This window comes from Acanthochromis polyacanthus, chromosome 9, assembly GCF_021347895.1.
Source record: "Acanthochromis polyacanthus isolate Apoly-LR-REF ecotype Palm Island chromosome 9, KAUST_Apoly_ChrSc, whole genome shotgun sequence".
NCBI classification, from domain to species: Eukaryota; Metazoa; Chordata; class Actinopteri; family Pomacentridae; genus Acanthochromis; species Acanthochromis polyacanthus.
The window spans coordinates 1,160,138-1,184,488 of NC_067121.1; the positions used below are offsets into that span (position 1 = coordinate 1,160,138).

General features: G+C 39.7%; 1 protein-coding gene across 1 annotated transcript; it reads right to left on the reverse strand.

Moving 5' to 3' along the window:
* Window positions 1-7,705: 7,705 nt before the first annotated feature.
* LOC110973012 (uncharacterized) lies at window positions 7,706-20,425 on the reverse strand. The gene is given in 26 exon segments (XM_051953814.1): window positions 7,706-8,323; window positions 8,407-8,495; window positions 8,778-8,960; window positions 9,112-9,207; window positions 9,911-10,022; window positions 10,172-10,236; window positions 10,372-10,416; window positions 10,496-10,546; window positions 10,806-10,866; window positions 11,699-11,764; window positions 11,834-11,917; window positions 12,120-12,167; window positions 12,291-12,410; window positions 12,676-12,839; window positions 12,918-13,082; window positions 13,188-13,820; window positions 13,823-13,828; window positions 13,952-14,093; window positions 14,207-14,397; window positions 14,515-14,619; window positions 14,693-14,897; window positions 15,084-15,223; window positions 15,383-16,626; window positions 16,718-16,855; window positions 17,001-17,151; window positions 20,041-20,425. Coding segments are annotated over 10 exon segments (1,908 nt in total). The 5' UTR covers window positions 15,594-16,626; window positions 16,718-16,855; window positions 17,001-17,151; window positions 20,041-20,425; the 3' UTR covers window positions 7,706-8,323; window positions 8,407-8,495; window positions 8,778-8,960; window positions 9,112-9,207; window positions 9,911-10,022; window positions 10,172-10,236; window positions 10,372-10,416; window positions 10,496-10,546; window positions 10,806-10,866; window positions 11,699-11,764; window positions 11,834-11,917; window positions 12,120-12,167; window positions 12,291-12,410; window positions 12,676-12,729.
* Window positions 20,426-24,351: the final 3,926 nt, after the last annotated feature.

Genomic DNA, 24,351 nt, shown 5'->3' on the forward strand with positions numbered 1-24,351 from the left:
GCAATAACAACACTACATATTTGCTCCATTGCATTTGTTTACGTTTAAACGAAGTAGTGCTGAGACTGCTGTCAGAATGTGACTACCTTGTTTTCATTGCATTGAAAAAGCCACCACCATTCATCCAATCTGCTGCAAACTCCACACTGCACTTCCTCAGGACCCCAGCAATACCCCTACCAAGTCTGAACATGATCTGATGTACCCTTGTCAAGATATGCAGGTTTCAACTCTAAAAAACTAGCTTCTAACTGTTGATTGCATCATCATAGACATTCTAGAATTCAAACCACATTTAAATCATCACAGTGTAGAGTCAGTTCTGGACAGTCAGTGTCTTACGGATTACAGCAGGACAACAGGACGATATCGAAGCTTGCAAGACATCGAGATTAAATTCAGCAACAACCTTTCAACAAAGTCCAAAGAAGCGAACATTTTTGAGGTAAGTGACTTCACTGTTCTGTTTGATGAAGCAAACACCAGAGGAAACATTCAGAAGGCAGTTTTAAAATCTGTTTTTCTACAACTCTGTAATAATAGTAATAGTTCACGCTGTTTCCTAACTTATAACATGGAATCCAAAAATGAAATTATATTATACTATCCAGCAATACTTTAGTTTTTGTGGTACAACTTGTCTTACCTGCTCAATCAGTTACTTAAGTTCGTCACATTTTCTTTTTCATTTTTGTGACCGAGTGTTTAATGTTAAAAAAATGATTCTGTATGTTTTGTTTTGTATTCCGTATTATCGTTTTTTGTGGGGAATGTGTGCTCAAAGATGAGACTTTCATGACTTCAATTATTTTTTAAATTTCAAGTCACCTGTTTTCAGAGATTATTTCATCGACTTGTCCTGTAGTTGAAACGAGAAAAGACGGTGAAAAATTCATGTTTTATCTGTATTAGTTCTTGAGATATTGTCATTTAAACGTTACCTCAGATGACTGTAATATGTAAAAAATGTGCTGGAAGTGGATAAACAGACTTTTAAAAAATATCTCAAATATCTTGATTTGTAAATAAAAAATCTGAAAACATTCAAAAATATTCGTCAGCAATTTATAACAACATTAGTCAGAGCATGTCATTATAGGGGATTAAATGCAGATAGATGAGAAAAACAACGGCAGTTTGATCATTTAACATGACATTTTCAAAAATAAACAATGCTGAGAACTTTCTAATTGTTTTTAAAGGCATTCTAGAATTTATGTCAAACACAAAAACTCTGAGTGGAGACACCATTTCACTTTATTTTACTGAGTTATTTATTAGTTTATTGAGTAGTTTAGTAAAACCAACCTCAGAGACATCCATATTTCAACAAAATCTAGATAACCACACTTTTGTGAGGTAAGTAAGTCCACTCTTCTGTTTAATGAAGTAAACACTTTGGAGTTTCTGAGGAAGCATCCGTGTAATTTTACTGCAATACTGTCCAATATGCCTTATAACACAATTCAGAATAGGTTGTAACACTCAGTGCTGTTGTTTTGTGATAATTGGTTCAATATTTAGCAAATTTGATTAAAAACTGAGATCACAACAATGTGGTAGATTACCAACGGTTTAACAAGACATCCATAGATTATGGTTCTCCTTTGTGTCTGTTTCACTTTCAGTCTTCTGTGACGACATAAAAATGAACATTCAGAGTTCATCCTCATCGTCTACCTCTGAGGGGAGTACCACAACGCAGCGTTCCAAAGTCCCAAAAGGCTACACGTTGGTGAAAAACCTGGGACGTGGAGGCTATGGAACAGTGCTGGAATGTGTGGAAGACAAGACTGAAGAGCATGTGGCTATAAAGATGCCCGAAAGGAACAATCTAGACCGTGAGGTAGGACACTGATTTCAGCTGAAGAGTGACACAAAAAGACATTTTTAAAACCAGGGCAGTACCACTATAAGATTCTGAGTAGTGGCACTGGTCATCTAATGTACTTCATAGTTGTTGAGAAGAACTGATTGGACTATGTGGCTCAGCAAACATGTTATGTCTCCACAGGCGGAAATCTTGGAAAAGCTCATGTGCCACAACTCGGACAAGTCCAACATCATCAAGTACAAGGGAGAAGTCTTTGTAAAAAGTACGCGGCTCCTGGTGTTGGAAAAACTGGACATCTCCCTGTGGGACTATGTACGTGGCTTAAAAGAGCCAATGCCACTGGAACACGTCCGTACCGTTATTCAGCAGGTATGACCTTCTATTGTCTCCCTATATTTATCTCCTACAGTGGTGCTATAACCAGCATCGGTGGTTCAGGAACCTTTACAACCTCTACTTTTATTGTCATGTGACAGATTTCTTGAACTCCTGATAAATGTTGTTGTTTTCTCTTACAGCTGGCCGTGGCTTTGAATACGACAAAGAGTGCTGGCATAATCCACGGTGACGTGAAAATGGACAACATCGTGATGGTGGATCATGTGAAGCAGCCCTTCAAGGTCAAACTCATTGACTTTGGTGTGGCCAAGTACACGTCCGAAGCCAAAGCAGGAGAGCTACTCCAAATACCTGCATTTAGGTATGATAATACTGTTAAGTTTTCACCACTGAGAAATCTTTAAATCAGCACTGTCTCCTTACTGTCTACTGTGTCACATCTTCATTTGATGTTTTATTCCACATTCAGAGCTCCAGAAATCATCCTGGGCCTGCCGTATTCAGAGGCCATCGATGTTTGGTCGTTAGGCTGCATGATGGCCTGGATGGTGGCTCGTATTGCTCTCTTCGGAACAGAGTCAGAATACTGGATAGTGAGTAAATTACTGTAGCTGAAACGCATTAGAAGCCGTCACACGATTAGCTTCAGGTCTAACGTGGTGTTGTGTTCTGTCTGCAGCTCCGACAAATGATCAGTCTGCTGGGTCTGCCGCCGCAACATCTCATCGAGGCTGGTCGGAGATCACGATTCTTTTTGAAGAAAAAGTGTAGTGGCTTGTGGCGGCTGAAGGTACAATACTCCTACTGTGATTTTACCACTGACCTTTACTCGCTCAATAAGATGAAGGCTTTAGTAAGCATCATTGTTTTCTTCTTTCAGACTCCGAGAGAGTATTTTGGGATCTTTGTCATGTACAGCACCCCCAGATGTCACACGTTCCGCTCTCTGGATGAAATGAAAACGGTAGGTAGTTAGGAAGCAGCAGCTAGTTGCTGAAGAGTGATGTTCATTTATTGTATTCATATTTCAGGTTGAAGGTGACTTGACCACTGTTGTACTTCCCAAATGTTTTCTGCACCAGGTGTATTCTGAGACGGATAACCCAGCAGAGGCTGATGAGAGGAGGGAGTACATCGAGCTGTTGAAGGCGATGCTTCAGTGGGATGAGAAGGACAGAATCACCCCCAGTGGTATCCTCAACCACCCTTTTATCACCAAAAGCTACCTCAGCAGCAGCTCCCCCACCAGCAGTTGGTAAGTGTGCTTCTATTTACTTTGTACACAGGTTGTGAGATATTAACAGCCCAGCAAGTGACAAAACTCTGATATGGACTTTTGCTGATTTGCATGTTTACATTCTCTGCTTGTCGGATGTAAACCCAACAGTGTGTGTTTCCTTTTTTTAGCAATGAACCTAAACCCTCCACCAGCCTGTTCATCATGGTTAAGCCTGCAGACCCTGAAAACAGAATTGACCTGACAGGCTTACCTGATGAGGACAAAGACCGGGAGGACAAGAAGAGCAGCGAGTATGAGGACATTGAGGAGAGTGATGATTATAAAGCTGCTAAAGACATTGAGGACGGTGAGAGCAATGACACCAGCAACGTCAGCAAGGAAGATCAATTCAGGAAGGTCGAGCAGAACCATCAGTACACTGAAGACAGCAAGAAGGAGCAAAGCAAGGAGAAAAAGAAGAAAAACTGCTTCCAACGCATCTTGTCTTGCATGAAGAAGACGTTCTGCTGCTGTGTGTGTGTGTCTGATGTGATGGACTGAGCAGCACCAATGGCCTGCAGTCACATTTCAGTCTCACTGGTCCTGACCTCAGTAACCTTCGCTGGGTTTATTGTTCCCTTTTTTTTTTTTTAATTATTTGTTTATTTTTCTCTAGTGTTTTGATCTGTTTTCTGTATAATATCCTGCTCTCTCCCTCCTTTACCCTCACTCCAACCGGTCGAGGCAGATGGCCGCCCTGTCTGAGCCTGGTTCTGCCGGAGGGTTCTTCCTGAAAAAGGGAGTTTTACCTCCCCACTGTCGCCAAGTGCTTGCTCAGACGGGAATCCAAAGGAAATTTTGGATTTGTTGGATTTCTCTCTGTAATTTTCTTTACTTTTCTCATTGAAGTGTCTTGAGATGACACATTTCAACTTGTAAATACAATTTATTAAAACTGAATTGAAAGGTTCACCCAAAAAGTGTCTGCATTTTGGTGACATGGTTGTTGCTCACAACTGGCCTGAGTCAGTCATGGCTTCTCAGTTGCCATGCAGAGCAGAGACTCTTTTGTTTGTTTGTTTTTAAACGTTCATCATTATTTTTGGTGAATTTTTGAATTTGACATACTAAATAACGTGACTACAATGAAATCTGACAATTTTAAGCTTCTTTTCAATATTTTTCTCAATGTAACCACACAAAACTGATGGTATTTATTACAAACAGTCGGAAAGCTGAACCATTGTTTCCATTTTTACAGTTTGTGGCTCTAAAAAACATTTGTATTTTGGAGATTTTTTTCAGAGAAAGCATGCCTTTTAAGCACAGTAGTGTTAAGAGGGTTAGAAGTGACAAACATATCTCATTGCAATGAGTGATAAAGTTATTTTTCCTGCACTCCACAACTTACAAGTCTCCAAACTATCAATCCTAACCATTTGTAATCCTTTACATTGGATATCTCTTTTCACAGATACAAAATCACAAAGTGCTTTATAGGGCTGGCCCGAATAGTGGTTTCTGGCCTCCGAATATTCGGGCCCTATTAAAGACGAATATCCGAATATTCGTTCTGCCCCGGCGCGGCAGCTGGTGGCGGCTGGTGGCGGAGATAGCCCGAATATTCGGATCCGTTGGTCTGGTCTCCCGGATCCAGATTTTGCCTTCGTTTTGTCTTCAGTTAAACTGAAGAATTCCCAAACAGCAGGTCTTCAGCATGTGTTTATGCAACGAAGTGAAGCGTGACGTCAGAGTCGGCAGCCACCCGGCCATTCGGGTGGTGGTAACAAACACGAATGGAGGAGCCGAGATGAGCCGAAGAACACGACGGGATGAGCCGAAGTGGGCCGAAGGCGCAGGGAAGAGACGCAGTGTTGCCAACTTAGCGACTTTCTCGCTAAATCTAGCGACTTTTCAAAGCTCCTAGCGATGTTTTTTGTCAAAAGCGAATGGCCACATATCTAGCGACTTTTTCTGCTGTTTTGGAGACTCTGACAGGAAAACTGGGATCATTCTGCAGTTACTGTTTTCAACGAGCAGCAGGTGCTGCTGTGAGCTCCTCCCCGTCTCAAAGCACAGGCTGTCAGTCCAGTAACCCCGCAGCAGTCCCAGTGTCTGATTAGAGGACACATCGCTCCGCGGCCAGACGGCAAATGAATCACGCATGTGCAAAGTCACTACAGATCCCATCCAGACTTACGGAGCCATATAAACGAAAATGTTTCTTCACTGTCATGCGAAAATAAACCACAGCATTTAGCCTCTAGTAAAAAAAAAATATTTTGGGTATTTTATAATCACTTTTTGGTCTCTTCCACAATGTTATTCTCTCCTACAACATTGATTACAATTACATGCAAACTGAGAAATATGCAAATTAGGAAATGACGTCATTTAGCGACTTCTAGCGACTTTTAGGACAGCCAACAGCGACTTTCCTTACTGAGGAGTTGGCAACAGTGAAGAGACAAGCTCCGAATATTTTCGTCTGGGGGAGAATAGGGTGATCACATAGACATATGTGTATATGTTATAGACATATATGTGTTTATGTGATCACAGGACGAGATGAGCCGATATGTGCAGATGTGGGCCGAAGGCGGAGGGAAGACAGTAACGCCGCATATTCTTTCCGCCCGGTAACGTCCGGGGGGGGAGACCAAAATTAATATCAGGATACCGCCGTAGCAAATGAATATTCAGATATTCCGGATATTCGGGTCCAGCCCTAGTGCTTTACAATTATAATAAAACAAAAATCATGTAATAATAAAATAAAATGTTTATTACCATCAGACCCTGTTCTCTAATATCATTAAAAAAAATTAATTTCGAAAATAGAAGACGAGTAACAGTTATTATTAGCAAACTTTATAATGTGTTTTACTAATATGCAACATATTTTAACATACTATTATGTTATTTTAACACTAATAATAACATATTTTAACATAATATGAAGTATTAACCAAGTCCATGATGTATTTTCTTTGTATCATACTAAAAAAAAACTTAATGGAAGCAATGGCAAAATTTTAAAAAACAATGAATATTAGCAAACTTTGTAATATATTTTACTCATCAGCAATGTGTTCCTTGAAAACCATGGAAGAAATTGGTCATGTGGCCAAATATTTTTGAAGAAGTATCCATTATCTTCCCAGTGAAGAGAAGGAGCACATGGAGTAACACATTTTAGTGCATTGAAAGAATTGAACTTTCCCAACACTACTATGGTCAGAATGGGTCATGCTGCCACCTTGTGGTAAAACCTAAAATATTTTTTAGCCTGTGTATTTATCAATAGTATCTGTCTGCAGGCTGCAAGAGAGAGGCGTGTCGCAAAGTAGGCGTGTCGCAAAGTGACGCACAGCTTTGCGACACGCCTACTTTGCACTGCCTGGCGAACGTGCCCTCTGCTGGTCAGAGTTAGCCACTGATGCTGGATCATTCAATAATACACACACAATCTCTAAATTTAACATAAAATATCCATAAAAATACAATCACACACAATACAAAAGTATCCTAAATGAAATGTAAATTAAATTATGTACAATGAATGCCACACTTAATATATAAGTACGATTGCCACATGAACATCTAGAAAAATGTTACTGCCTTAAACAAAGCTTCATTAATAATGTCTGTATTACTCCCCAGTCAGACATCAGTGAAATAGCATCTCTTAAATAACAAATAATCCCAAATATAGATCTCTTCAAAGTACAACAAAGTGGTGAGGTATGAATGTGTGTGGGATGAAAAATCTAAAGTCTCTGGAGGAATGCCTCAGAGAGGTCAGCTTCTGTATCTTGGGTTCTAGTTCTAATAGTTATTACTACATTGTCTTGATTGGGTCATTTTTGTGTAAATGTAAATAAATAATTTACATCACAAGTGTAACATTTTGTGTCAGACTTTATTTGGTTGGATGATGTGAACAGTCAACAACATACACAAGACTGCTTTTGAATTTCATAGTCAGGTAACTACATTCATTTACTGCTGAAGAATGATAGTCAGCCAGAGCTTTAAAACCATGACAATTGAAGTGAATCATCACGCTTTTAATATGTGTTGCTCTGCTGAGAAACAAAGTTGACTAAGAGCTCATTGCATCCACTGGCACATGCTCCTGTCAACATTCTAATTTGAAAAATGAAATCTATCATCCAAAAGACAAATAAACAAGCAAACTTTTTTGGATAAAAATATAGAGCACAACAAAGTAGTGATGTACGAGTGTGTGTAGGTGTTAGGATTTGGGGGTAGAGAACCCAAGCGCAGGCAAACAGACAGGCAAAAGGTGGTAATGAAAAAGGGTTTTATTTAACAAAAAACTCCAAAAACAACTACAGCGACTAGAACCGGGGCAGCAGGACAAAAACCAAACTAATGCTATAGCGCAACAAGGCTTGATACAACAAAGCAGAGAAGTACTCACACAACAGAGGAACTCAAACAAAGGAGCAAACACAAACTGAGGTAATCCAAAGGCAGAGTCCAAGGGGGAAAATCCATGAAGGGGAAAAAGCAGCAAGGGTCCAAAAACACACGTAGTCCAGAGGTGGGGAACAGAGGCTGTGGCAGCGTGTGATGAAGGCAAACAACAAACCGGCAAAGACAGAGGGAAGCAGAGGGTTTAAATGGTTGAGGGAACAGGTGAGTGGAATTGACTAATTGACTAACTGACTAAGGCTGGCAGAGACACACAAGCCAAAAACATACACAAAGGACAATAATGGGGAAGAGAAGGAAAAGGGGAGAAAAAGGGCCATAACCATTACAGTAGGATGAAAAATCTAAAGTCTCTGGAGGAATGCCTCAGAGGAGAGGGCTGTTTTCATTTTTTTTCAAAAGCTTTCAGCCTTACGGCTCCCTCCTCCAACAGGTTTTTCATCATGTTGTTTGCCAACATTTTCATCTCACTGTAAAAAAAAAATTAAAAAGGTATTGAAGTAGATGTTTCATCATCATCATTCATCATCAATTGTTCACATATTATTATTACCATGGTTCATATTGTGGACCCCTTCTGAACCTTTCTAAGGCCTCTGATACCGTCAGTTGATGTCTTTCGGCCAGAACTGCAACTGTCACCTCGACCAGAAGAAAGAAATTTGCACAGTTAAAAAAAAAAAAAAAAAACTATCACAAATTAACATTGTCCTTTAATTTTCACTGGAAGACTAACAAAAGGAAAATATATGTAATACTTTATTAACTTCAATCTGAAAAAAAATTCCGAAACATTTCCCTTAAACTTTCCAAGTTTAAGATGCAGTGTTTCCCCTATAGTTCATTTGGATTAAATGTGTTTAATACACACATGACATTCACATTCATTAATCACTTCATGCAAACAACACAATCTTGTCATACCTCTGGCAAAAGGACATCAAAAATGAAGGCGACCCAGTCTGTTCGCTGCCTTGCTCCTGGTGTTTCCTTGATGACTTTAAACAAGAATGAGACAACCTGGTCGAGTTGTTCATCTTCAAAGTGAAGGGTTGGCCTCTCCCTCCTGAGCTCCCATGATGAGGGAACATCCCCAGTTATTATAGCCTGAAAACAAATAGTCAGATTAGTGGATGGTGCTTGTTCACATTGGCAGTGTGACCAAAATTGCTCTAATTTCATTTTACTTTCATAGAAGCTTTCATTTTGAAATGTAACTGATGATATAACATTTATGTCTTCATGCTGATATACTTACCTCTAGGTTTTTCCTGACAGAGATGCTCCCCTTCATGCAGTCAATCAGATCAGCACAGTGAAGCTGGCGCACCCGCTGTGCCTCTTTCACTTCCTCCTGTAATTTCAAAATTCATTTTTCACAAATAATTCTACAAAATGTGGGTCAATAGATCTTGAGTGGCTTTTCACCAACCTTCAGCCCCTCATTGTCTTCCCAGTCAGGATTCTAAATAGATGGAACATTCCAAGATAAACATATCAACTACACTAAATGTTTAGTGATATAGTCGGTGGTCTTCCAAATGTCTATTTTTTGTCAGTTTTTGTAAAGGATGCTGCTGACGCAAGCAGCAAGAGTTTCACAAGTTCATGGTGACAATAAGTGAAATTTGGAAAAAGAAAACACTTAATATGTCTTCAAATATCATCTAATATAATATGCATCTCTGTCTCTGTTCAACTGTGGGGATTTTTTTTATTAAAGTCCAGATCTCAGTTAGTTCTGATATTATTTCTAGATAGCCCTTGGTCTCTGATCTGCAATGCCGATGTACGATTTATAATATTAGTGTGACTGTTTATTATTGAGTGTCAGGCTTATGACCGGTGGTTCAAACTTACTAATAAAATGAAACAAAGGACAAACATGACAAATACTATGGTGTGCTTCCGAGTGAGACCATTCAGTGGGCCTTAAACCAAGGCTGCCTGTTATTGTTATTGGTGACTACACTGTCCTTTGAAGAAGGTCTTAATTACACATACATGTAAAGTCACCATATTATATCACTCATTGTGTTGTTGTCACATATTCTTACATGTGTGTCTTCATCATCTCTTCTTTTCCGCTTCAGTCGGAAAACAGGTGAAAGATGGCCAGAAAGCATGTCCTTTCCCTCCTTAGTAAAATGGGCAAACCTTCTCCCATGCCTGAAGAAACAAAAAATAATCTAAGAAAAATAGTCATAATACTTAAAGGGCCAGCTAGGGATACAATATAACAATATTTTTATCTAACAAAGAAATCTAATCTCCTTTGTTAGTTTTCTTTGATCTAACAAAGGTTAAATCAGTCATACCCTTCCAGGATTAGGTTTTCCATAATAACGGAACACCACCATCTCCGCAGAACTGGCATGTCGTTCTTATAGGAAGAGCACATTCCACAAATCCACAATGATTAACTTCATGTACATGTATGTTGCTGTTACTTTAAATATCCACACTAGTTTGTCAAACTTACAGGAACTGTAACGATCAAATTATCGGTTCAACTTACAACAGTGAAGTCAAATGGATCACCAAGAATGAGGTACCAGGCGTACTGTGTCAGAAACATTAAACAGGTTAAGGTACTGAAAATATGTTCAGCTAATTTGAAAGTTCCATGTTTGAAAGCTTACCATTATCATAAAAATGCCACAGTCATTTGCATGCGTCTGTCTCGGAAGCCCCTGCACCACGATAGTAGAACAAATATCAAAATGTATCTAATACAATTTATTTTAAAAAGCATGGTATCATGATATTGCTTTGATGGGCCAAGTCAGTTTATATGGGGGTGTATATTAATACTAAAAAAGTTTTGAGCAAAATAGTTACAATATTCACTGCAGGCCACCCTCTTTTTGGGACACAGCAACAGAGGACACTTGATTCCCATAAATGCAGTTGTATCTTCTGATGAAGTTATGCAATCTTGAAGACTGTTACCTCTATGTCTTTGCCTGTTTTTTCAATCCAGGGACCTGGAACCAGCTGCTTTGCAAGATCACTGTTATTTAAAGAAAATATATGTTAAGTTTGGACTTATTAGATATGTGGAATCAGCAACCAGATAACAACTGTAAAGCAGTCAGGAGAACGTGACTGCTATAATCAAGCAAACCGAACCTGGCAGTCAGGAGAACGTGACTGCAGGAACACATGCAAAAAAAGAGATCTTACAACTGAGGGCTTCGAAATTGATTATGATAACTGGAAGTCATTGCATTTTCGCTGTTTTTGCCAAATACATAGCAAATAGAAATAAATCTCAGTTGTAACATCACAAACCTTAGTCAAGGGAACGTCTTTGACTAAATAAAAGTACTCTACAAGCTTATTGCCTCAAACAATTGCGATATCTGTCATGTCCAAACCCCTGCTTTTTGGTGTGATACTGAGAATCAATGAACAGAATTTCTTTCTGCACTGGCTTCATCACCTGTAGAATACAGCAATTACAGGGAGTTCAAAGATTCAAAGACATTCAAATTCTTAACCAAAACGTTGTCATTACAAAGCAAGAAGATTTGAATTGACAGGTTGTTGTAGTGAAGTTGTAGGAAATACGAATGGGATTTTAAAGAGAATAATGGAGAGTGAGGCGAAGGTTTAGACTGCAAGATGAAAAAAATTTAGCAAATTATGTTGTACATACATTTCATAAGTACGTGACGTTACATCTTACACTGATAATGATCTTATTACTACAGTGACAGACAGTGCTACTGGGCCATAATGCAAAGGACAAAAAACCCTGAGTGAGCACGTGGAAGAGAGTTCTTGACAATGTTCCAATAAACAACTTCACAAATATAAGCTTAAATACACAAAGAACTTACACACAACATGAAGTGTCCAGGAACCCAGAGAGGAATGACAATGGCATCCATTTCTTGTGAGTTTGCCTAAACCGAGAAGCAAATTTTCATATCCATTTCTCTGTCATCTTGTTATATATGTCTAAATATACTTACGGGCAAAGACTGTAAAGGGCTGCAGCTTAGTGGTGGCAGCCATGTTGGCAGAATATGTAGGTCAAGAACATGAACAGACTTCCCCTGAGAAATAGTCAGTTTAACATTAATGCAAGACATATTTGATTCAAAGAAAGGATTGACACCCAGTGGATAGGCTTCTAAACTATCAGAATGGCTGGACCACAGTGATCAGTGATTGCCATCGGTAAGCACTGATAATTAGCACAGTTCTGGAGGGCAATCAGTTGTAATCTAATGGATATTCTCTGATTTCAAACCGTACCTGTGTCTGCAGGACCTCTTTTACGAGGCGTAGGCAAGCATTTCCCATCTGTGAATATATACACGTGCAAGTTAGGGTTTATGATTCAAAATATAAAAAGCATACTTCCTCTAAATACTTTTGTGTTCCACCATCATTCATTAAGAATTTTGAACACCTGACGTTAGGTACCTCAGAATCCATGTCCAACCGAAGCCCCAAAGTCAGAAAATTTTCTCTTGTCAGACATGTTTTCCCATCTTTGACGATAAGCTCACTTTTTGGTCGTTTATCATCTAGAATGTAGTCCAGCTATGACACAAAAGTAATACAAATTGTAAATTGCTTACGTGTTACCTGAAATTTTTTCAGTACAAAAGTATAGACTGATGAGTGCCCATTTTTCATCTCAACATGATGAATTTACTGTCTTGTTGGAAGTTGGCGCTGTGTATAAAAAAAGATAAGAATGAAGATATACATACATGTGCGGGTGGCATGTGCCTTTGCTAGTGAGTCATAAGCAATGACAATGTATTTATTTCTATAAGTTTTTCTCTTTATGGCCAACATTTACCTTTGGTAGATTCCTTTCATACACAGTTGTGTGTGATGAACCAACCAATTGTTGTTACTCTGGGTGGTCTCTAAATGTCCAGGAGGCTCGACATGGTCTGAGGTTGCCTGCCTGTGTTTCAGCTTCACAATGCAATCCACAGTCAAAGCTGTCCTCACCTTTTGCTGCAAGACAATGTCTGTCATCCACAAAACTTCACACAGCTTTCAAACATGCATGTCTTTATAAAATCAAAGCAATACCTTGATATTTTTTGGCGGCTTCTGATTTTGAAGGTCTTGATGCCAAAGACACAGAGTTTGCAGCAAGGAGAGAGGAGGCTGCTGACGTAGAGCTTACAGAGACAGTGGAAGCTTCATGGTCAGAGGAAGATGCTGAGGCACTGTATGGACGTGGTGTGCAGATCGCTGCAGAGACAAATGTACTTTGATAAACGTACTTTAAAAATAAATAAAACAAATGCTTTAATCAATATGTCAAACATTAAAATTATGCCAAAATAAAGTAAATACCTAGGACAGCTTTTCCATCAGAATTGAGGGTGACATTTCCATGAAAGGTTTTCTTCAGTCTGTCGGTGGCCTGCTGATTAAGTCTCTCATTATGGTGATGTAAGATGTTGCGCATCAGAAAACAATGGCTTGATGGGGAAAGACAGTTCATGAAGTAGTTATTTTTGCGCATTCCAGAGAAGAGCTGCTCTGCTGTTTGTGAATTGAGCCAACCACAGAGTTCAGGTACTAGGGCAATGCATCTTAGGCAATCCTTTTCATCTTTTGTGTTGTATTGATGAAAAGTGTCATACAGTGCATAGTGATCTGCAGAGCCTGTTTCAGGATGGCCATTTTGATCCGGTGGACATTTTTTTTGCTGCAACCAAGGCAAACTGATTTGCAATTTTCCATTCTTGACACATGAAATGTTTTCCGGTGTGGCTGGCACCAGTCTTCCTTCGTGTGGGCTGAAGGGTAGTCTCTCTGGCTCCCGTAGGTTGGTGTGGGTCACTAGTCCTCGTGCAAAATCATAAATAACAATATTCGGGAAATGTTTGAAGGACAGCAACATGTCCGCAAAGTCTCTGGGGCTTTCTGCTCTTAAATTGAATTTCACTGCATTCACAATGCCACAAGGGCACATGATGACTCCCAGCCACCTTCAAATGGAAAAGAAGATTATGTCACAGTAAATATTAATATTGAGTGTTTTGCAGAAACTATGCTCAGTGTACACAGATGACACTGGTACAAATGGTTGACAGTGGTATACAAATCTGTACCTGATGCACCCCAGACTTTTTGGAAAACTTTGTCATAGGTGCTCCTGGATTTCATTTCTTCCCTTAAACGCATAAGGAGGTCCATTTTTGATCCCCTTGAGTCAACACCACACTCACGAACAAGTTTTCTCAAAGTGTCAACCTACATTAACATAATAACAAAAACTTATGAGAAAAGGACAAAAGAGTTGATTTGAAATATTATAAATAATATAACAGTATGTTTATCTCTCACAAGCAAACAATATACATCACCTTCAAGTTCATTAGTTCACTTGAGAGACGTTCCTCTGAGATCTCAATGTCAGCTTGTTCTGCCCCAGACTTCTTGGTCATCAGTTTGGCATACTCTGTATTCTGTGCTATACCAGCTCTTGAACATGGTGCAACCCATGGCGCCCATTTCTCAAACGAAGGAGAGACTTTGCAGGGATTGTCACGATTACCTTCATAGCCAAACACATTGAATTTTTGTGTTATAAACAGGGTAGACACAAGAGCACAAATTATGCATTGTTTCCAGATAAAAAGAAAATATGTAGACATTCATGGCTTCAACTTACTTTTTAAAAAACCCCTGCAAACAATCTCTCGCTCAACTGAGTGCCAAAATGCCTCGATATCCACATGTCCATCAAACTCTGGCGAGGGATCTTCAATGTCACTCACTACAAGATGGATGGTTAGACTTAAACATGGCAAAACGTTAGTTGCTTGTTAAAAGAAAGGAACAAATATTACCTGGCATACTAAAAACTCCTTTATTGTGTAGGTCCATTATAACGACAGGTGGGTGGACCCCACAATTTACACAGGAAAAATTGTAGTCATGCTCTGTCAGTGCCTCAAAATGTAGATACCCATGTAGAATGGAGTCATGGTTTGGATACTTCTTCTTATTAAGCTCCTCGAGGATGTCCAGAGCCCTTCCAACTGCAGTATGATTCTGCAGAAACATTTGACAGGTAAAAATGTAAGAAAATTATATTTAAACATTTGATTACAAGTAACTGCTATAACTCCTCAGACATTTTAGACTAAGTAGCTTAAAATGGTTTAAAAAATGAGCAGATAAGCTATTAGTCATTCTAAAAAGGACATAGAAATAAAAAAAACAAATAATAAGGAATACCAGCACAGACTGTCTCAGGAAAAGGCAAAGATGTAATGTCAGTATGACACTGTCATCAAAGTTGTGCAGACCCTCACTCCACTCCTGGTAGCGGTAGAATGTTCCACATATCGCACACCTCTTGCAATAGGTGGACACATCTATGATAAAGAAAATTACTCTTAAATGTACAAGAATCGTAAAATATAGTATTTTAATGGAATGTTTCAGTTTTAATAAATGCGAGAAAGATCATGATATCTTGTATTTTTGACAATAGCACATCATGCTTATATGATGTTTCTCTAACAAACACAGACCTTCTTCTAGACCTGTAACCGTGGCTATCTTGGCTTTCTGCGATACCAGGATTGGTTCAGAAAGAGGCACCTTTCCCGGACACACCGTACAAAATGTTTCGTTTGGGATTAGGTGCTTTGGCAAAGTGTTGATGTGGGGTGGAGCACATACGTCATCTGGCAAGACACTTGGTACTTTCTTGTTCTTTAGCAAATAATTAATCATTGCCATCAGACCATCTCCTTCGGGGGGATATACAGATGCTGAATGTTGCACTGTGCTGTGTCCATCCTGAGATCCATGACTTTCAAAAACATCAAACACATCAGAGTCTGTTGATCTAACTTTTCGAAAAAGTTTAGGATGTGTTTGGTTCAAATGCCATTTCGCAATTGACTTATGTAGACAACTGTTTTTCGGCTTAGCACGAGGGCAGTGCCAAGTATTTTTTTTTTGTCATAATACACCACTACTCTCCCTAACCGATAGTAGTATGATGTGCCTGTATCCTTTACAGACACATAAAGTTTAGTTTCTCCTTTGCCGAGTCTGATCTCGTCGCTCAGAGAGCATCCCTCGGACTCTGCTGCTTGTTTGTGGGCGAAACAGACCTGCTTTGTTTTTTCAGAAATCCATTTTTGTTCAACCATATCTGTCAGGACTTCCTCTTTAAGGGCTGTGGCTGTATCTGACGAAACGGGACAATGAGATATGGATTTCAGATACATACACTGAAATCCCATTAGTCCACTTCTTCTCGCAAACTCCCCTGCCCGTCTGCATTGCTCCACCTCACATAGAACTTTATGCTTTTCTCCCCATGTACAAATCTGAACGTGAATAGGTGCAGTTGGTCCAGAAAATGTTCTTTTTACAACAAATATTCCATTCTTTTAGTCAACACACTGGGATGGAAGATGGTGGCTTGATGTTATGTCAGCAATATTTGATCTGTGGCGTCTCTGAATATGTACTTTTATGTTCTTTTTGCTAACAATTAAATTGCAAAATGTGCAAGTTGTTTTATTCTGTGGCCTTGACAGTATTTTAATATTTGAGCTAATGGGGAGAGACAAAGGGGAAGTTGGTAGAGAGGTGGCTGCAGGAGCAGCGGTTGCAGCAGGCACGGAGGTGGCAACAGGAGCAGGGGTGGCTGCAGGAGCGGCGGTTGCAGCAGGCATGGAGGTGGCAACAGGAGCAGGGGTGGCTGCAGGAGCGGCGGTTGCAGCAGGCATGGAGGTGGCAACAGGAGCAGAAGTCACTGCTGAGGCAAACATATTTCATCTTAAAAATGGAAGAAGTGAAATTACATTTATTTAGTTACATTCTAATGCTAAAAGATAAAAATACAATACCTAAAGTTGACAAATTGTGGCTGCAGGTCTGCACATGGTTTAAGAAGAAAGCCTTTTCTGGAGCTGTATGCCCACAGTAACAGCAATGGTAGTGTGCACTTTTTATACAGCCTCTAAGGCACTTGTACATTTTGTAACCTGAAAAAGAAAAATCAGTTCGTACTTCAATGACATTCTTATGAGAGGTTCTTTTCTAAAAAACATAAACTCCTAAACTTGTATTGTAGTAATAACAAATTTACATTTAACAATGGACCTCTCTACATTTAAAAGAAATACATACCTCCATGTCGAACAGCTGCTGTTTCGTGACACTGTATGTGGGCAGCCATGTTTTCATACTCTCCTTTTTTATGACAGACAACACATGTGTGTTGTCCATCTTTATAAAATAGGCCAATTTGTTCGGCATCAGCACATATGGTTGGATGTATCTGAAAGTACACATTAGTTGTCTTTTACTTATTCACACAGCTGAGTTTTATCAAAACATGAGGGTCATGTGACCTCATGGTGCAGCACAGATTCATCTTGCAGGAGTGTCACATTTTCAAGTGACATTCTAGTGTGACCAAACTAGGGTGATCATATTTTGATTTCCAAAAGAGGACACTCTGCCTGGGCTCAAGATACTTAAATTATACTCTCAGTTTACTCAAAGATGCATTTTTACTTATAATCCTTTGTATGGATGGAAAATTCAGTTCTATAACAAAATAATATCTCTATAGCCAAAGACACAAATTCAGATAGGATTCTCAGAGGTTACTCAACAGGCTTTATGTCCAAAATGATCCGTCTTTGATAAGATTCAGTGGCACAAAAATAAGAAAAACTCTGGAATTAAATAATGATAAAAACAAAATATAATGTATAGCTACACAAGTTCCTAAAAAAAGGCCACAAATCATACTGATGTCCACATTTCATTTAATTCGACTCCTTTCCCTCCGATGACGTACAATCTTTAGGCGCCTTAAGCACCGTGAAAACTGAAAACGAATTCAATCATAAAAGTCTTTGAGTATGACACAAATAAAAAATAAACAGAATGCTAAGATTACATCAAAACAACAAAAAAAATGACATAAAACAAAGTCTAATTACCGTGTCGCCTCTGGAACTTTGTGTACTGTTGGTTGCCTTGGTAACTCAACTTTCTGCTCTAAGAGCGCGGTTACCCACAATTCCATACATAAACGCGCCAAGTGCTCGTTCAAAATAAAACATATGTATTCACTAAATCTCATTTTAACAACACAAACCCTTCAACCCTTGAACATTAATTTGCTGTTTACGCTTCAGCGGTTACATAATGCCTCTTCTGTATTAGCATATCAACTTATAACAAAATAATAGCTTTCTTTTCAAGTCTTACATGACAAATACAAAAATACCTAATATGAAATAATGTGAAAAACATTTATAAAACACCGAAACGTATGGACTGAGCTTCTTCTTTTCTTTTCCTTTCGGCTTTTCCCTTCAGGGGTCGCCACAGCGAATCAATTGCCTCCATCTAACCCTGTCTTCTGCAGCCTCGTCTCTCACACCAACTACCTTCATGTCCTCTTTAACCACATCCATAAACCTCCTGTTTGGTCTTCCTCTAGGCCTCCTGCCTGCCAGTGGGAAACTCAGCATCCTTCTACCAGGGCTACACTAGCCAGTGTCTTATTGTGCCGGTCCCAAGCCCGGATAAATACAGAGGGTTGCGTCAGGAAGGGCATCAGACGTAAAACTTTGGCCAAATCAATCATGTGAATCAAACAGATGGACTGAGCACAGCAGAGAATTTACACGAATTTATAAAACACCCTCGGGCGCCCTGGACGGTAAAAAGTACACCTATCCAGACAAAAGAGGACGTTTGGTCACCCTATTTGCGACGTTCATTCATTCTTTATGTGACGTTTACACAGCAACAGGCTGGTGTACTTCTGTTTCTTCAATGAAATAATATTACATACTATAATATCGCCTATCACCATAGCTATGAAACAACAACATGCAGCAAGTCATTCACATTTATTACATGAAATATGCTAAAACTTACGGTGTGGACACGACCCGCCATGGTTAAAGATTCAAATCTCATATCTCGCGTGCTTCTCCGTGACTGCCGGTGAGAGGCGTGTCGCAAAGTGACGCGAAGCTTTGCGACACGCCTACTTTGCGACACGCCTCTCTCTTGCAGCCTGCAGACAGACCCGTCTCGTATTTATACCCTGATCACAAATGCTGGTGGGCCACAAAGAAATTCGACAGTGGGCCGGATTCGGCCCTCGGGCCGGACTTAGATGGATAATATGCATGGATCATTCCAGAACTGGAGGATATTTTATGTCCCATTCATCAAATTTCAAATAATCCATGTAACAAAACACTAAAATACACAGTTGTTGTGTAAATGTTCTTATCCTGAGACCAAATCTATAAAAAAAAAAACTATAGGAGAAAAGAATGTTTGAAAATATTTTTTAAAACACCAAGTAAGTCTGGAGTTCCCCTTAAAGGGGAACTTCAGTTTTTTTTTCCACCTGGGGTCTGTTTTCATATGTCTTTTCATACATGTGAGTGATGGAGAAATGAATTTTCGACATAACTGCAGTATTTAGCCAGGCAGGCAGTTTCGCAGCTCAGCTAGCAGCTCAGCTAGCAGCTCAGCGAGCGAAAAGTATGGGGCAACGTGCCCCCCCGCGTCAAAGTCCGCCCCAACGTGCTTTTTTTCCCACACTGACCGGCTCAGATAGTCTCAACGAGTGTCCCACAGCATACTAGAGATGAGAAGTGAACGAAAACTTCCACATTACTTGGCGATCGCCATTTGTTGTGGTCTGTATCCAAATCTCAGGACGCTAGAAAGCAAATCTCGTTCTGAAATCGCGTGATAGCTCGCGCCAAAACCAGAGAATCTTGGAGAAGAATATATTTAGGTGACACTTTTCTCGGTCTGTGGCTGCTGTGTTAAAGACACAGAAAGACTCACCAGCTCTTTAAGTATCAAAATAATCCTGCTGTCATTTCACCGATTCTAACAAAACATTACTCCATATGTAGCAGACTTAAAATGATTGCTCACACTCCACAGGATCGGCACGTTTATTCTCTATAACAGAGAGGCACAGGTCAGAAAACGGCGACACACACACAGGCAACGGTGAAAGTTCTCTCCCTCCTCATCAGAAGCCGTCCGGCTTTTTTTTTTTTATACACACACACATATATATATATAGATATAGATATATATATATATATACACAATATATGTGCATTAAACAGCAAATAAACAATATCCAACAAAACAAAATACCAGAACCCACCTATAACAGAGAGGCACAGGTCAGAAAACGGCGACACACACACAGGCAACGGTGAAAGTTCTCTCCCTCCTGCAGCAGGCCAAACACACGGGAATGATTGTCGGAAAATCGTTTTAAAACAAGTTTTACCAATCAAAACTCGGATCGAAATTCATTCAAAAATCATTAGTATCTGTTCCTTAAGTTTTTATTTGCAGTCTTGAAGAGCCTAACAATATTTTATGGCCGCTAGAACGACAATTAGGAGAGACAGCATCAACATAGGTCCTACCTCATCAGAAGCCGTCCGGCTTTTGCCGGGAATACACAGCTTCGTCACGTATGCCTCGGATGTGTGCGCCGCTAATTAATGACCCCCCAGCTACAACAGGTAACTGGAACCATATACAAAGAAATATGAACTTCTGGGCAAAAAAACACAGAAATAACCCAAAAGTAGCAACAGAGACAATATCCACATTTTGAGAAGGTTCACCAAAATACATTATATTCAATTACTTACTCAGCTACACATAGATGCTGCTTTCAAACACATATCATGAATCTGAAATCATTAAGAGGAGGACCTCCATTGTGGGAAACAACAGACGCTGTATTTGTGAGGAGTGCGGTCAGAAAACCGGCATCAATACAGACTGAGTGCTGGAGGGCTTTATAATCTACTCCCACTTCAGGTTGGTTATTTTAAAAGACACTCTTTGGGTTCCTTCATCCAAACTGGCAAACGGAGGCAGAGTGTGTACAAGATGGAAAGGGTTTGAGCTGAATTCTTGGGGCAGTATTGGGGGGAACACTGGCTTGGATCAGTGAACACAACATCGTAACTGAGGCAGCTTGGTCTGAATTTTGTAGCACTTCTTATTTACACATGTGCTCCTGAATACATTTTACATTTCACACACGTTTATGATGACTTGCAAACGTCACTGGCACCATCAGGTCGTGACTGTAACACACTGTGCTCTCAAAAAGCCTGATGGCACTCTTCAAATAGTCCTTTCCTGTATTTTTAAAAATGACTATAGACTAACTTGACAAAATTCACTTCTCTCAAAGTAGACATTTCAGTGTGCTACTGACCTCCCCCGGGGTGGAGATTTGCCGGGACGTCCTCGCTTGCTGAGCAGAGTTGGACCTCGGGGGGCTGGAGCTCCTCTCGTCCTGGAAATCAGAGTCTGAGTCAGTATCCACATCTCCCTCTACACCAGAATCGGAATAATAGTCTGAATCTGAATCTGATTCTGAGGTGAACGGTGGGGGGATGAGACTTATGTGAGGCTCTGGAGGGTAATGCTGTGAGCCAGAGGTGGACGGCTGGGGGCTGGTGCTCCTTTCTGGCTGGGCAGTGTGTACCTGTGACAGATAAGAAGAAATTTGTCATTTCATTTCATGCACAAAACGGTTTGTTTGTCAAAAAAAATGTATACATTAAATGAATTAGATTAAAATGAAAAGATATCCAATCCATTTTTTTTAGCTGTTCAAAAAGCTTTACATCACCAATTCAAATAATAAAATGCAATTCTTTACTTGTCAGAAAGTGACTGTAGTCCTACATTCTGAGTGAACTGTGATGAATGTTGCAAACTAACTTAAAACTTTAACTGTCTGTAGTTCTGTTTTGATGGATGTTAAATTTTCACTCGAAGCCACCAGGAGCTGGGTCTTTAAAATAATCGCCATCTCGTTACAGAGTGAAAGTAACAGTTCCTCCTTAAGGTCAGAGATTGCATCATCTGAGGGCCTCTTCAAAAGAAGACGTAGTTGATTAAGATGTTCTGGAGCAGGACCAGAAAGACCACGACCAAGCAGCCTGGAGATTACAGTGCCTGTATAACCAGAGTGGCGACATAACGGGTCCAAAAAATTTTGGTCACGTGATCTATGGCGCCATTTTGTTTCCAATTCATGAATGCCGGGTTTTCCTGTTAACGTTGTTTACAGCGCAGAGAGTAATTTTAGGTCCTTTTTCGCTTCTTAAATACCTGAAAAATGACGGGCTGTTGTGCCTTTGGGTGCACAAATCGATCGGAGAAGGGATTCCACATGTTTAGATTTCCCAGTAATAGTGAAAGAAGAAAACTGGGGGAAAATAAAGTCCGGAGAGTGGGATGGAAACCGACTTCATCATGGTTTTTGTGCCAGGTTAGTCCCATGTATGTACTTTCATGTTATGATGTATGGGTGAATGACAGATAGAAAAGTTTTTATGTGATTTTAGGCAGTTGTTTGACTTTGACCATTTTCATGCATGGAGATGCATGAAATACGTTAAACTTCAGCGGCCTGTATGTGCAAACGTATTTTACTAAATTGACCGAAGCTGCAAACTCGATGATAGAAACATTATACACCCATGGAAAGCTTAGATTCTCATGAATCCGCCGTATAAACCACTTTCAGATGTGATTACCGCAGCGGATAATATAAACACATTTGTCCAACAAACAGCAAATAACGTAAACAGCACAACTCACCTTTGAAGGCTCAAAACTAGTCACAGATGAAAATATTCCACAAAAAACGGTCATAATCCAACCTTGGACATCCAGACAAAACAAGCCAGTAAAATATTTTGTCCAAAACATGTCTTGAAATCAGTAAGCAATCCACAAATGGCTAGTTTCGTGAATGTGCACCTCGTGCTGCGAGTCCCATATTGAGTAAATGGAAACAAATGGCGTCAAATCCCCAGTTGTCGCCACTCTGGTTATACAGGCACTCTACTGGAGATCTTAGGCAGCGTATCCCTCAGTTGGGTGTCAACGGAGTTCACAGTCAGGTCTGTGGTAATCCTGTCAAAAAACAAAACAGAAGAAAATTTAGATTATAAATCAACATGTAACCAAAGCACTCTGTGTATAACGCCATAGTATAGGATGTAGTTCAGAAAATGTCAAATTATAGTATGCTTTTCAAGAATAGCATGGAAGAATTAATTAATGGTAAAATCTCCTTGAAGAGTCTAGTTGGGATAGGATCTAAAAGACATGTTGATGGTTTGGATGTAGAAACTGTTGAAATTAGTTCAGAGAGACATATAGGAGTGAAGAATTCTAAATATTCATCGGGTCTAACAGCCAATTCAAAAGCATCTGTGACATTTGTAGGAAGGGCCAAATTAATTTCATCTCTAATCATAACTATTTTATGTGTAAAGAAGCTCATGAAGTTGTTACAGCTTAGAGCTAAAGGAATACAAGGTTCAACAGAGCTCTGACTCTTTGTCAGCCTGGCTACAGTGCTAAAGAGAAACCTATGGTTGTTCTTGTTCTCCTCTATTAAAGATGAATAATAAGTTGTCCTGGCATTACGAAAAGCTTTTTATAGATTACTAGACTATTTTTCCAAGCCACATACACTTCCTCTGAATTAGTGGAATACCACTTTCTTTCCAGCTTTCGGGATGCCTGCTTTAAAATCCGCAGCTGGGAATTACACCAAGGAGCAAGTCTTCTCTGAGATATAACTTTCTTTTTTACAGGTGCAACACTATCAAGAGTTGTACGCAGTGAGGCTGAAGCATTATTAAAAAGTAATTCCGTCCATAATTCATTCAGATCAAACTGGATTTATAAAAGGTAGACACTCTTCAAACAATACACGCAGACTGATCAACTTACTGGAATATTCGACATCACAACAACAACCACCAACAATCATAGTCTCACTTGATGCAGAAAAAGCATTTGACAGAGTTAACTGGTCATTTTTAACATCTACTCTCCAAACATTCGGCTTTGGGGAATCATTTATAAACTGGATTCACATCTTACACACCTCTCCCACTGCCACAGTACTAACTAATGGACTAACATCACAACCATTCACATTGTACAGAGGAACTAGGCAAGGATGCCCACTCTCTCCCCTTCTCTTCACCATATTCATAGAACCTCTCGCTGCTGCAATCCGCCAAAATCCAGGTATCACAGGAATAAAAACTCCCACTGCACATCATAAAATAAGCCTATATGCTGATGATATACTCCTCTACCTTCAGCAACCATACACCTCTCTTACAGAAACAATATCTCTCATAAAAACATATTCACATATCTCGGACTATTCCATCAACTTTCATAAATCTGTTATACTCCCAGTACGGGGGACGACTGGAATGTGGCAGCCTATACACCACCTATTCCGATATGCACAAATTACATCACATACTTAGGCATTAATATTTCCCCCAGGCTGTCAGAGTTGGTCAATTTAAACCTCGCTCCTCTCATCAAAACAATAACAGACAGCCTTAACGGTGGAAAAATCACCCTTTATCACTCATAGGTCGAATAGCTGCAATAAAAA